The sequence below is a fragment of the Ahaetulla prasina genome, chromosome 2 (genome assembly GCF_028640845.1).
Source record: "Ahaetulla prasina isolate Xishuangbanna chromosome 2, ASM2864084v1, whole genome shotgun sequence".
Taxonomy (NCBI): domain Eukaryota; kingdom Metazoa; phylum Chordata; class Lepidosauria; order Squamata; family Colubridae; genus Ahaetulla; species Ahaetulla prasina.
In genome coordinates this window covers 197,623,326-197,637,686 of record NC_080540.1, presented here as the reverse complement: position 1 = coordinate 197,637,686, position 14,361 = coordinate 197,623,326, and the positions used below count along the sequence as shown (strand labels likewise).

The 14,361-nt window shown below is 37.2% G+C and overlaps 1 protein-coding gene across 2 annotated transcripts; it reads right to left on the bottom strand.

Annotated features, from left to right (window-relative positions):
- Positions 1-1,971: 1,971 nt before the first annotated feature.
- HEMGN (hemogen) lies at positions 1,972-12,863 on the bottom strand. 2 transcript variants are annotated; one of them, XM_058171867.1, is made up of 4 exons: positions 12,674-12,863; positions 8,705-8,798; positions 6,104-6,360; positions 1,972-2,188 (listed from the first exon to the last, which is right to left on the bottom strand). In XM_058171867.1, exons 1-4 carry the CDS (start codon positions 12,753-12,755, stop codon positions 2,088-2,090), a joined length of 534 nt encoding a protein of 177 aa, XP_058027850.1. In that variant the 5' UTR covers positions 12,756-12,863; the 3' UTR covers positions 1,972-2,087. The 2 variants fall into 2 exon arrangements, with proteins under 2 accessions (XP_058027850.1, XP_058027851.1); XM_058171868.1 differs by having other exon boundaries at positions 8,717-8,798; positions 12,674-12,856.
- Positions 12,864-14,361: the final 1,498 nt, after the last annotated feature.

The following is a 14,361-nucleotide window of genomic DNA, read 5'->3' as shown; positions in this document are numbered from 1 at the left end:
CAGGTCCCTCGAGTTAATATTGGTTTAATAATTTAGTAGCTTCCCTTCAATAGTGGAAAGAACAGGAGTAAAATCGGCAAGAATTTGTTTCCACATTCACTTCATTAGGAGACAAGATCTACTAGGCTCCTGGCCTTTTCTTTCTTTGTTTAACTCCTTTTGTAGGAAACGGGGATGCATTGAGAGGAGCAAGATAGATGATTGTTGTAGGACCTCCAGTTGCTCAGGTCAAGGCAGCAATTTTTTACACTTTTTTCTTGGCACAAAGACAATTGTGGATCATAGAAATATGCAAAACAATTCATAAAACATATATTGATTTATTAGTTTCCTAAACCATTCACTACCAAAGTCTCTGAAGGGTATACAGAAACCAAACATACTAAGACAAGAAATTCCGCAATAAATTGATTTAATTATTGTCAATAATTAATTTTTTTACTATTATTCACTTTCTATTTGTAATTATTGTAATTATTTACTATTGTCAATCGTAATTATTTTAAACATTTCCAAATCTCCATATCCATCTGTTTCAAACTCTGACCATGGATTGCCTTCAAGCTGCTTCTAAGAATTGTGAAGTAAAAATGTCAATAGTGTAAGGAGTTTCACTAGCCTATATTTTTTTTTATTCTTATCAGGCGAAATCAGCAGAGCAAAAGGAGATGTAATTATATTACTCTGCAAATGTACACATGGATTACTCAGTCCCTGTTACGGGCTCCACGTGCATGGTCTCAAACACATACTTTCTATATATAAAAGGAAAAAGAAGACTAAAGGGCTAAAAGCCATTGTCCTAATATAGAGATTGTTCTAAATAGAGAATTCCAAGTGTTATCAGTCTAAAGACCTCCTACAGTGTTTTGATTTTTCCCCCTCAGCGGATTATTTGAAAATAATAATTGTGGAAAATGACAAAAGTATATAAATTGGAGAAATTGCTTCTAAGATGGGACTAAAAACTTGCATGAATGAGGCAGAATAATTGATTTATTGTTTCCTGGTTAATTCTGTGAAAGGATTTAAAAAACAACAACAGAGGTGCATTCAGTCATGTAGGTCCCATCTGCAGTACACAATGGTGTAGCACAAACATTCACGTCCCCAATGACTACAAATAAGGAACATGAGGAGAAAAAAAATGTTGGGGAGGTATCTGTCTTTGCTTGTTGCTCTATATTATTCATCTTTGTTCTTCCCTGTTCTAACGCATTACTTATAAGCAGACGAAGCACCTTTAGATGGATGCAAAACACCTCCGTTCTGGTGTGGAGAAGGCTGATAGTTGCTATCTGGCAGAGGCATTCTGCTTGTCTCTATTTCAAAGTTTCCCAGCCTGCAGCTACACAATGTCTTACATGATAGTTACCCTTGTCCTCCAACATCATGGTTGAAGATAATGATCCTTCCAGACTAAGGCATGTTAAAGATACTAGATGAAGAAGCTACAGTACTTTTCAGAGTATAAGACTCACCTTTCCCCCCCCCCCAAAAAAAGGGTGAAAATCTCCGAATTCGTATACTCCGAATGTAGCCCTGCCCAGCTTTTCAAACAGAGGTTTCAGAGGCTGAAAAAAGCCTCAGAAACTAAGCTTCAGAAAAGAAGCCCCCAAACAGAGCTTCAGAGGCTTTTTTTCTGAAGCTGTTTCAGAGGCTTTCAGAGGCAGGAAAAAAAGCAAAAAAAAGCACAGAGCTCACAACCAAGGAACCTGTTGCTAAAATTCACCTCTGGAAACAGCTGATTGGGGGTATTCTGGAAGGCCAATACACCTGCCAATCAGCTTTTTTCTTATTTTCCTCCCCAAAAACTAAGGTGCATCTTATACTCTGAAAAAATACGGTACTTCATTTGAACATAGGTCAGTAAACTCAACATTAAAAAAAAAATACAAAATCCCCTGTGCTGAATTCTCCAAAGGAAGACACAGTCACTGGGTATTTCAAAAATAAGAAATTGCAGGAAAATTACAACAAAGGCTACCAGATTTTTATTGCTCACACAAGAATGACAGGTATCATGTAGCCTAACAGCTTTTCCACATTGAATAAGGAACAATTATTATCCACAAGCAACTTTTCAATTAAAAGCCAAATAAATCTTGCTCCAAGTGATCATTTTCCAAAGACTGGGGGTCCTCTGAGCCTTCAGGTCTTGGTGTCTCCTCTAGTCCTGGGTGGGGAGCTGGGGGTGCAGAGTAAAGAAGATATCACATACAAATATTTCTATTGGTTTAATCTAAATAATACTGATGTCTCTGAGTAATAACTATAACCAAGATTAACTATCTAAGAAAAAAGGAGTGAAACATCAACTCCTAAACTGATTCTACAGTAAGTAATGTCTTCAAATACATTTTTTATTAATGATGACATATTCATAGTAACAGAAGCAAAGAAGAATTAAAACTAGCAATTCTCCAAATACTATTGTTATGAAAACCAATAGTTTTCACAACTATAGTGTCTGCAAGGTAAGAGTTAGACAATATATCAGCCAGATGCTATTTCTCTGCTACCTAAGGCACCAGCTACTTTAAATATTTTATGGACTTTTACAAATCATTGTATTTGTGATTATTTCCCTGTGATCCCCTTAGAGATTTTTCAATACAACAAAAGGTTACATTCAAATCTTAAAATAAAGTAAAAGTGTACAAGCACTATAAGGGTTCCAGTGATGAAAAATAAATTACAATAGATTTTTTGTAAAATAGGTATTAAAACCATCTTTTTAATACTTCTGTCCATTAAAGCTGGACTACAGTAGTTAATCAATAAGAGTCTTTGGTGGCAGAACCGCCTGAATCACACTAAAATACAGAATTACATTTTGACAATGCTGGCACAAGTCACTTATGGAAAGGCATGAGAGGCGAATCCCCTCCCATCACACAAAAAGAAACCAACTGAACTGAAAGCTGTATTTACTTTAACACAGGCAATGCCATAGAAAATATGACTTCAGTAACAGAGTTATTAATGCTTGGAACACACTACCAGACTCTGTGGTATCTACTCAAAATCCCCAAAGCTTTAACCAAAAACTGTCTACTATTGACCTCACCCCATTCCTAAGAGGTCTATAAGGGGCATGCATAAGAGCACAGAAGTGCCTACCGTTCCTGTCCTACTGTTTCCTTTCATTATATCCAATTTATACAGTTATTACTTATACTCATATATATGCTTATATATTATATAGCTACTTCATGCTTATGCTTATATATACTGTTGTGACAAAATAAATAAAATAAAATAAAATAAACCTGAAAAGTAGTAGCCTAGTTTACAGCTACAGGGCAGACTATAGACTTCTTTTTCTAATATGTAATCTTTTTTTAAAATACAATGGCAATTATATTTTGATTGGGTAATTTTACAACATTATGACAGCCATCTCATAAAGCACCCTTGGCCATCATAAATGGTTGCAACACACACATACACACACACACCCCAACAACTTATGACAGGCTTTCTGGTCCTAATTGCAGTTGTAAGTTGAGGACCACCTGTACATCTACTCTATTTCCTAAGATTCCTCATTTACTCTCTAGGAAAGAACTAGAGTTTACTACTTCCATTAAAAGTATTTTCTCCCTTGTTACGTGAGCTTACACTCAAATGGCCAGACTACATATGATGCAAGAGACGTATCATCAGATCTGTGCTACAGTTACTGTATATTTCAATAGTACTTGTGGAAGGTTCTGAATGCTAGAGAGAGAAAATATTCCATGTCACTTTCCTAGTCTAAATATAAATATCCCAAACAAACCATTAAATATATATGCAGTACACTAGCATTATATGGCATGTGACCTGGATACTTGATGGACTGCCTCACCTACCTACCGTATTTTTCAGAGGATAAGATACACTTCCCCCCCCAAAAAAGAGTGAAAATTTGGCTGCATCTTATACACAAAATGTAGCCCCGCCCACCCACCGGCCTCCACCCTTTGGCTTCTGCCGCCCAGCAATTTACCTCCTTGCAGCAAACAGGAAACAGCCCGTTTCAGCTTCAGCACAGCCTGATTAGCACAAGCAATTGATTGTCGGTTGCATAGGCCTCCCAACCCTCAGCTGTTTTAGGCTGCAGGAATTGCCATTGCCTATTGCCGTACGGCCAATCCGCTGTTCGCTGCAAGAAGGCAAATTGTTGGGAGGCAGTTTTTTTTTCCTTGTGCTAATCAAGTTGTGCTGAAAATGAAAATGAAACTAAAGCAGGCTGCAAGGAGGAAAACTGCTGGGAGGCAGAGGCAGATTTATTTCTTGTGCTAGTCAAGCTGTGCTGAAAATGAAACTAAAGAAGGCTGTTTGCTGTTTGCTGCAAGGAGGAAAATTGCTAGGAGGCAGAGGCAGAGGCAGATTTTTTTTTCTTGTTTTCCTCCCCAAAAAAGGTAGGTGCATCTTATAGTCGGGAGCTTCTTATACTCTGAAAAATAAGGTATTTCATCAGATCCCGCAGGAGAGGCATGTTACCAGTCCCGTCTACAATGGAGTGTCATCTGATGGGATCTAAAAAGAGCCTTTAGGGCTGTTTACAACGTCATTTCTCTACAGCCTGATTAGGATTATTTTTCTATTTTTAATCCAGTCTTATTGACAGTTTATATGTTTATAGGCTTTTTTATTAATGTGATTTTTTTTGGGGGTACTATTTTAATTGTTGAGAGCTGCCCAGAATCACTGAAGTGAGATGGGTGACAATGCAAACAGAATGAATGAACTAATCAATTAATTAAAGAAATGTTAATCTATCATTTGGTCCTGATATTGTTGCAGTTGTCCTTTCAGCCAAAATTAATAAAGGAGAACATAAGGCACTGCAATGACAGAAGAAATGGAAAGCTGGCTAAGTTAAAATTTAACGGTCCTGGCAAAACTCTAAATTAGGGCTACCAAATAAAGGTTGCAAAAGATGATCACCACCTGACTGCTCTTTGTTGTCCTCTAATGGTCATTAGATTGGGATGCAGTGGCTCAGTGGCTAAGATGCTGAGCTTGTTGATCGAAAGGTGGGCAGTTCAGCGGTTTGAATCCCTAGTGTTGCGTAACAGGGTGAGCTTCCGTTACTTGTCCCAGCTTCTGCCAACCTAGCAGTTCGAAAGCACGTAAAAAAATGCAAGTAGAAAAATAGGGACCACCTTTGTTAGGAAGGTAACAGTGTTCTCTGTGCCTTTGGCATTTAGTCATGCCGGCCACATGACCACAGAGACGTCTTCGGACAGCGCTGGCTCTTCGGGTTTGAAACGGAGATGAGCATTGCCCCCTAAAGTCAGGAATGACTAGCACATATATGCGAGGGAAACCTTTATCTTTAATGGTCATCAGAATTTTTGCAGATCAGATATGACAGCTTTCCTCTTATTATATCTAAGGGGCCCTACTGTTCAATAATCCAGAAAGAACCACACTACTCTTGTATTTTATTTTCTCTGTAATGAAATTGAGATAGATACTAGTACAGGGGTGTCCAACCTTGGCAACTTTAAGACTTGTGGTCTTCAATTCCCAGAATTCCCAGCCAGCATGGAATTTATTTTATTTTATTTTGTTTTGTTTTATTTTTTTGTCAACAAATACAAGAAAATAAGTAACAGAATAGACATAGATATGGACACATAAAAAATTTTTGGCACAAAAAAAGGATATAAATTGGCAAAACATAGCCATAAATACATAGAATGATTACATATAATTGGAAACAGTAGGAGAGGGACAGTAGGCACGCTGGTGCGCTTATGCACGCCCCCTTAGGGACCTCTTAAGAAACATGAAAGGTTCATGGTATGCAGTTTACGGTAAAAGGTATGGAGATTAGAGAGACTAACAGCAGGATCAGGCAGATCGTTCCAGGCATTTACTACTGTATTACAAAAGTCATATTTCCTACAATTAAGATTAGAGCGGAGTTCTAATTGGAGTTCTTTCAATTCCGGGAGTTGGAGGTCACAAGTCTTAAAATTGCCAAGGATGGACACATTTGTACTAGAGTCTTTATCTGATCCAACTGAAGAACTGTGGAAAGGGATAATATGCTTTTCAACTAAAAGAGCTTTTATTTTCAAAGGCTACTAGTTACAGAACTTACCACAACTGAAAGCAGACGGGGTTATTTCCTCTTGTGAATACAGCCCTTCCTGTATGCCCACCAGGGGGACAGAGCATTCTTCATAGAGTCCATGAGTGACTTCAGCTTTCTCCTCCACTGCAGTCACCTGTGTTTCATGACTCTCAGCTTCCTCTGACTGCAACTCTGGTTGTGGTTCTGGTTGTGGAGTCTGACGCCGGCCTCGGCCCTTTCCAGTTGCTCTTCCTTTCCGTGCTCGCTTGTGTCTCTTTTGCTCCCTAGGCGAATGCACACATAAGAATCATTTTGTCAACTCTAGGACCCGACAGATTGCTTTGAAGGGTCTTTTTACTAAACCATTAACTCACTTCTTGAGTCACATTAAAACTCTCAGGTTGATTGTTAAGATTATTTATTCAGCACTTTTTTCATTCAAGATGAAGTGAACCCATCCTGGTCAGTGATTCAACTTCAACAAGAAAGAGTGCAGAGAAGAGCAACAAAGATAATTAGGGGACTGGCGGCTAAAACATATAAAGAACGGTTGCAGGAATTGGATATGCCTCGTCTAGTGAAAAGAAGGACCAGGGCAGACATGATAGCAGTGTTCCAATATCTCAGGGGCTGCCACAAAGAAGAGGGAGTCAAGCTATTCTCCAAAGCACCTGAGGGCAGGACAAGAAGCAACAGGTGGAAACTAATCAAGGAGAGAAGCAATTTAGAACTAAGGAGAAATTTCCTGACATTTAGAACAATTAATCAGTGGAACAACTTGTCTCCAGAAGTTGTGAATGCTCCAACACCAGAGGTTTTTAAGAAGAGATTGAACAACCATTTGTCTGAAGTGGTGTAGGGTTTCCTGCCTAAGCAGGGAGTTGGACTAGAAGACCTCCAAGGTCCCTTCCAACTCTGTTATTCTATTCTATTCTATTCTATTCTATTCTATTCTATTCTATTCTATTCTATTCTATTCTATTCTATTCTATTCTAACATCCTGCAGAACTCAAAGCCATAATCATACCCAAGCAGCAGAGGAAGGCATGGGCAATAAAGAAAGGTGGTGGGGTCTCTGACTTTTACCTTCAATCTATTTCTCCCCGAAATGTATTTCTTTCTCTCTTTCTTTCATTCTTAGGGGGATTATATCAGTGGTGAAATCCAGCAAGTTCTGACAGGTTCTGGAGAACCGGTAGCGTAAATTTTGGGTAGTTCGGAGAACTGGCAAATACCACCTCTGGCTGGCCCCAGAATGGGGTTGGAATGGAGATTTTGCAATATCCTTCCCTCAGGAGTGGGGAGGGAATGGGGATTTTTCAGTATCCTTCTCCTGGACTGGGGTGGGAATGGAGATTTTGCAGTATCCTTCCCCTGCCACGCCCACCAAGCCACACCACGCCCACCAAGACACGCCCACGGAACCAGTAGTAAAAAAAATTGGATTTCACCACAGGGTTATATGGCTGCCTATCTCACATAGTTCTCCCAACAGTTCCATTCCTTGCTGGGGTTCCTTTATGTGGTTATTAGGTAAACAGGGGTCAAAAATTAAACTTAGTAAATATAGTGTGGGTGGAAAGGATTGGTCTTATAACAGTAGCTGCAGCAACAATGAACAGCTACAAAAAAATTAAAACCTCTCGAAGTTTTATCTTCCAAGGATATTGTAGAATGGCAAAAAAAATATAATCTGACATTACATATAGATGCAACTTAACATGCTTTGATATATGGAGATACATAAACATACACAAACATAAATATAGAGACACTAACACAAGGCTTTACCATTTACCACACAAAAATACATCTACTGAAATTTTGGAAGCCAAAACGATAACTTCATGGTCAAAGGGGATTTTTTAATGTACTATTGCTCCTTGTTCATACCTCTACAACATAAGAAGCAGAATAAATTATACCAAATATTAAATATTGCAAAAGAAGTTATTTTAAATTAAATGTTGCAAATCTATTCTATTGGCCTAGGGCAGGGGTCTGCAAACTTGGCTCTTTTAAGACTTGTGGACTTCAACTACCAGAGTTCTAGGAGTTGAAGTCCACAAGTCTTAAAAGAGCCAAGTTTGCAGATCACTGGCCCAGGGTAATAACTGCATAATTCTGTTTCCTGGGCATAGAGTAGATTCAGTAGATGTTGTTGTGCAACTAAGTAAAATGTTGTTGTGCAGCTAAGATGCATTTCAGAATCATCTAAATTCCAACCATTTGTGTGAAATATATGTGTCAGTGTGAGAATGAGATGGGCAAAAGATTCAAGGATACAAATGGAGATGTCATGTTACCTAGGACTAGAATTAGCAAAAACTTTAATATTTGAGTTGGGATGAAATATGGGCAAAGAGCTCTATAAGGTGCATTAGAAGAGAGTTCTATATGTGGAAAAGCAAAAAAGATTTCTTATTTTTCTCAGAAGAGAAATCTATTGTACCAATTTTGGTTAAACTTTCATGTGACTAATTTGTTTTTATGAGAGCAAAAGTAATGTCAGTGTCATTATTTAGACACATAAAAACATCCTTTTAAAAGCTATGTACAAACAAAAACATCACAGCAGATTGCTTTATCTCTAAAATAAACATCACTTTGTCACCATCCTAATTTACCCCAGAACCCACTGTTGAGTGTCTTTTTCTTCTGCTTCTGCTCTTCTTTTTCTGAGAAGTTCTCGGTCTCTCAAACGGTGTGAAATGCCAACATCTACAAGAGGTAACAAGAGTTGCATGAATTATGCTAAGAGATTCCGCTGTTAAGAAATCTAAATTGATACTGCAGGAATAGATGCTGAATAAACCAATGGCAGAAACATTTCAGCAAGTACTACCAAATATATTGGGTTCTTTGTTATATTTAGAAAATTAAATGCCTATAATGAATATTTGCATAGGGTTGAAGAGAGGGTTTCCGAAAACCCGTAAGAATTTAATTGGCTAGATGAACAAGAAGTGAACATTATTCCAATTAAATATTTCCATAATGGCTGAAGGATTTATCATATGTGCTCATCTTTTGTCTCCATCTTAAAAAATCTGCTAAGACAAGCCAGAGAAATAGTAACATCACGGTAAGTCACAATCAGAATGAAAGTTATTATTTTACTTCCTTGTTAAAACCACTTTGGTGTGTTAAAATATTATTTTAGTATGCAAAATTCAGTAAGCAATTTTGCAGCCAAAGCTTTTAAAAACACTAAAGCTTCATTCTCTATGTATAGTATCTTCATATAATTGTATGCAGCCGACGTTCATGTTTGTTCCTTTAGCTACACTTACATTGTAATGTAACCTGCTACTGCAGACGGTGCAATTCATTTAATTAAAAATAAGTCTGGTGCATTTTGCAGTGTTGCATGTCACTTTTGACCCACCTATTGCAACTCCAAATGAGAGCAGAAAGAGTCATGTCCAGATCAGTGGTGGGTTTCAAAAATTTTTACTGTGGTAGGTGTGGCTTGGTGGGCGTGAAAGGGGAAGGATACTGTAAAATTTCCATTCCCACCCCACTCCAAGGAAATGTTACTGCAAAATTCCCATTTCCTCCTGATCAGCCAAGGCTCGGGAGGTAGAGAATAGATGGGGGCAGGGCCAGTTAGAAATTTTATTACCGGTTCTCCGAATTATTCAAAATTTCCACTACCAGTTCTCCAGAACTGGTCAGAACCTGCTGAAACCCACCTCTAGTCCAGATTACAGAATTGACATCAGACACTTTTATCCAAACAGTGAATGAGAACCTGGGATAGAACTTTGCTTGGTGATGAATTCTGAACTTAGAAACATTTGTTGTTGTTGGAGATAACATATACAGAATGACCTTAAGAAAGTTTATAGTATGGCCTGTTGATTTGGCCATGTCAGATTCTATGTGGTATCAACATTTATCTGAGTAAGGTTCAGCTTGACCAATAGAAATGCTTATATATACTGTTGTGACAAATAAAATAAAAAATATCATAATGGGAAATGCCCCCTTTTTTCCTTTTTTTAAAAACAATCTATAAGGACCTCTTTCTATAGCCATTATAGGATGATATTTCATAATCAGTTTAGATATGAATGCTAAAACATGTGGTAACAACTTTATATTCTAGCTGTGACAGAATCTACGTTTCATTTGCCTTTGACACAGATGCACGACACAAGTAAGATTAGTGCGTCTTGATCATAACTACTTTTTAACCGTTTTCTCAGGTAATGGTTTCCCCAAAGTTTGGGACATTTCTACTTGATTCTCCTTCATTAGAATTTGTTCATAGTGCTATTATAATATGAGGATATCAAGAGGAAAAGCGGCCTATACCCATGACATAAATTAACTCCACACTTGTAATTGTTGAATTGTTGAAGTCAACAATTGTTGAAAAAACAATTGCTACCAACCTGCCTTCCATTGAGGACCTGTATACTGCACGAATCAAAAAGAGGGCTGTGAAAATATTTACGGACCCCTCACATCCTGGACATAAACTGTTTCAACTCCTACCCTCAAAACGACACTATGGAGCACTGCACACCAGAACAACTAGACACAAGAATAGTTTTTTCCCAAACACCATCACTCTGCTAAACAAATAATTCCCTCAACACTGTCAAACTATTTACTAAGTCTGCACTACTATTAATAATCTCATCGTTCCCATCACCCATCTCCTTCCACTTATGACTGTATGACTGTAACTTTGTTGCTTGTATCCTTACAATTTATATTGATATTGTTTCCCGATTGCTTATTTCTACCCTATGATTATCATTAAGTGTTGTACCTTAGAATTCTTGATGAAGGTATCTTTTCTTTTATGTACACTGAGAGCATATGCACCAAGACAAATTCCTTGTGTGTCCAATCACACTTGACCTTATTGGCCTTATTCAATTCAATTCAATTCAATTCAATTCAATTCAATTCAATTCTGTCCTGTCCTGTCCTGTCCTGTCCTATCCTATCCTATCCTATCCTATCCTATCCTATCCTATTCTATTCTATTCTGTTCTAATAGAAGCACATCAGCTGCAGCAGTGAGTTTTTTCAGTGACACCTCAATGTTCATTTATTTATCAGTATATTTACGGTATTCAAATATAAGTATTAAAAAGGTATCTACCTTAAATGGACTCTACCCTAAAACAAAGGAAAAAAACCCTTGCATCAGCATATTTATTAACATCTGCCATCTGATGTTGCTCTGTGCTTTGGATTCATGCAAGTCATAAGTGTTTGTTTCAATCCACATGTGAAATATTATTATTATTATTTTTTTATTATTATTTATTTGATTTTTATACCGCCCTTCTCCCGAAGGACTCAGGGCGGTGTACAGGCAAGATAAAACCAACAATACAATATACAGATTAAAATACCATTTTAAAAAACTAATTTAATTAGCCTGAAATTAAAATTACCGTAAACTAAAAACCCCGTTTAAAAATTAATAAAATTTCACATTAAAAATCCAATTTAAGCCAGCCCCGCGCGGATAAAGAGATATGTCTTCAGTTCGCGACAGAATGTCTGAAGGTCAGGTATTTGACGTAAACCCGGGGGAAGCTCGTTCCAGAGTGTGGGCGCCCCCACAGAGGGCGCCCACATATGCGCCACTTATGCATAGTGGCCACTTCAGCAACAAGTAAAGTCTCCCTATGCACGAAATGAATCTATCCTCCAGCCTTTGAAGCTCCTGCCTTTGAAGCTCTTTGTGAGAGAATCACCAAGTATCTTGCAATGTAAAGAGATTTTCTCTCTATAGTCTAAGACATTTGGCTGCCTGAGGCAGAACATAAAACAGCACCCAATCTTTCCCTAAGATGCACATGGCATCCAACAATTATTTTTGTATCTGAGGCAGAAAATCCCATCAATGCTTCTTTGTTTCCCTGGCAATAAAATCAAGGCAACAGAGTAGTAATTAGCACATCTTTCCTGACACTTGAAATAAAATGCTTGCATCTGTTCCCTTGACTTAATTGGTGGCTAGCTCTACTGTAGATATGCTTCAGTATTTCTCTTGGTCTCCGATTTTCCTTTGCAAATGTCCTGGGTCTCTTTCACTTGCATCACTGGAGCAAACAATGTTATAGTAATATACATTTGTTAGGTATTGCCAAGGTTGGGTTACTCTCCAGAGTTTTGAGGATGAAGACAGATGGAACATTTTACGTGGAAGCAGTTTGAACAAATCAGTGTTCTCTTGATCCATATTTATATCCATACTTCCTCATTCTACATCTGCAACCTTGCAAGATAAATTAGGTGAGGAGTTTTTAAGATCACCCAGTGAGCTTAAAGATCCAGATCCAAACTGATCATCTCAGTCCAAGTCTAAAGCCGTTTAAAAGTAGAGGGGATAACCTTCTGCTATGTTTAACATTTTGCTTCTGTTTTAACCTATTTGAACCTATTGTGTGCATTTGTATGCACACAAACAGTATGCAGAAGATCCTCCCAATGTCTACTCAATGAAAGCAAAATAAGAATAGAGGTTTATTAGGGGCAAGGATCAGAGACCAGATAATTCTTGAAAAAAAATTTCAAACTTGTTTCCCAAAAAGCAATCCCTTTCCCAAAATAATTTGCATTACCTGCAACTGCATACTCTTCCGGTGTGGCCTCTGGTTGCTGTGGCGTTTCAGAGTATGAATGATCCTTTTCTAAACTTGCCATCTGTAACAGTTTATTTTAATATTTATATAGAAAAAGGAGCTGAGCTCCACCATAGGATCATATAACGCATCTAATGGTTTAGTGCAAAGAGAGTTTCCAAAACGGAGGAGGAAAAAAGAAACAGATTACCCGCCCTACACATCTTATCTGCCAGGGACATGGTGGCTATGTTAATACTATTTTTTCTTATCAAGTTGCAAAGGTGTTTATATTGATGTTAAAAGCCTGACATATCAATTTCCAAACATTTTTTCCTCGTGTGAAATAATTATTTTATCAAAGAAATGTCCCATTTTTCAAACACTGCACTTTTGGAAGTTCCTGGAAAAACATCCTTACTCCACCATTTAGAAATAATTACCTCCTCAAACGGCTTTGGAAAGAACAGTTTACTAGATAAAATTGCAAGCAGCATTTAGACACAAAAAGAATACTTCTCTGGAAAAAAATCTGTTCAGATCTATGTGTGTATATATTTACATGCCCTTTGTTTAAAGATCCTTTGCCCTATGTTTTCTGTTCTCTGAGAATATGTCAATAAATGAGATTTTTAAAAAGACAATCTAGATGAGAAAATACTCCTGAGATTTTTTAATATATATTTATTTTGTAGGGAGGGATCAGTACAATTCTAAAAACATATGCTAAATAAATAAATAGAAGCATTTGGCACATTTACATTGTAACAATTTATTTTGAAGAAGATTCCGCAATGGAAAAATTCCTTTAGTTTTTCACATCAAACTTTGTATACATTATATATATATATTCACACCAAACTTTGCAATTAATACTATAAGTAACTGAAATGTGATGTATCTCCATGTTATGTTACAAACACTGGCATTTCTTATTTTGCCTAATTTCCACTTTCTTTTTCCCCTCTTCTTAAACCATATGCTTGAAATGTACCTCTGTAAAATGTTTGATATGCATTACCTTTTAATATTGGGAGTTCCTTTTTCCCTTGTCCTTTGGACACCTCCCTTGGGCTTAAATGAGATTATTTTGCTGCTCTAGAAAGGTGGGGCAGACTAAAAGTGACAAGAGAGAAGGGTGGAGGTAAAAGGAACTAAATGTACCTCCTGCTTTTTGTGATATGCAGAGGCAAGGCACTCATAGCAAAAAACTGCAGGCTTCAATTAATGAGAAGGAATCCTTAACTCTATTATGGCACTAGATGCAGTTCCCCACATTACATTTTCTTGAACAACAACAAAATATTCAGTCATTTTCAAGATCAGCAAGTTTATTATGGCATAAGTTTTCATCAGAAGCATTCAGTGCTTTTCTAAGCTGGAAGTACTTATTCATATAGAGGTAGTAAAAAAAAGATAATGAAGTTTTTAAAGTTAATTTTTAAGTCCTAACAGGCTTTTATATTTTGGTTGTAACCAACCTTTATCACAAGAAATTAGTTAAATAAATTATATGTATTTCTCATACATAGCCTTAGTTGCTATCAAGCTAAGACGTAGCATGTGAAATTTGAACAGTTTATAGCTTAATATGTTGCATAAAATCCCAAATGTTGCTTATTTAATAAACTTTGGTTAATCATATCAGACAAATGACCAGGGTAGAATCTTTCTTTTTCACATTTTTA

Coding starts and splice junctions, on each gene's coding strand:
- HEMGN (XM_058171867.1), bottom strand. CDS start 12,755: ATGGCAAGTTTAGAAAAGGATCATTCATACTCTGAAACGCCACAGCAA. Junction 8,799..12,673: donor GGAAGAGTATGCAGTTGCAG/GTAATGCAAATT, acceptor TACCTCTTGTAG/ATGTTGGCATTTCACACCGT. Junction 2,189..6,103: donor CCCGTCTGCTTTCAGTTGTG/GTAAGTTCTGTA, acceptor CTGCACCCCCAG/CTCCCCACCCAGGACTAGAG.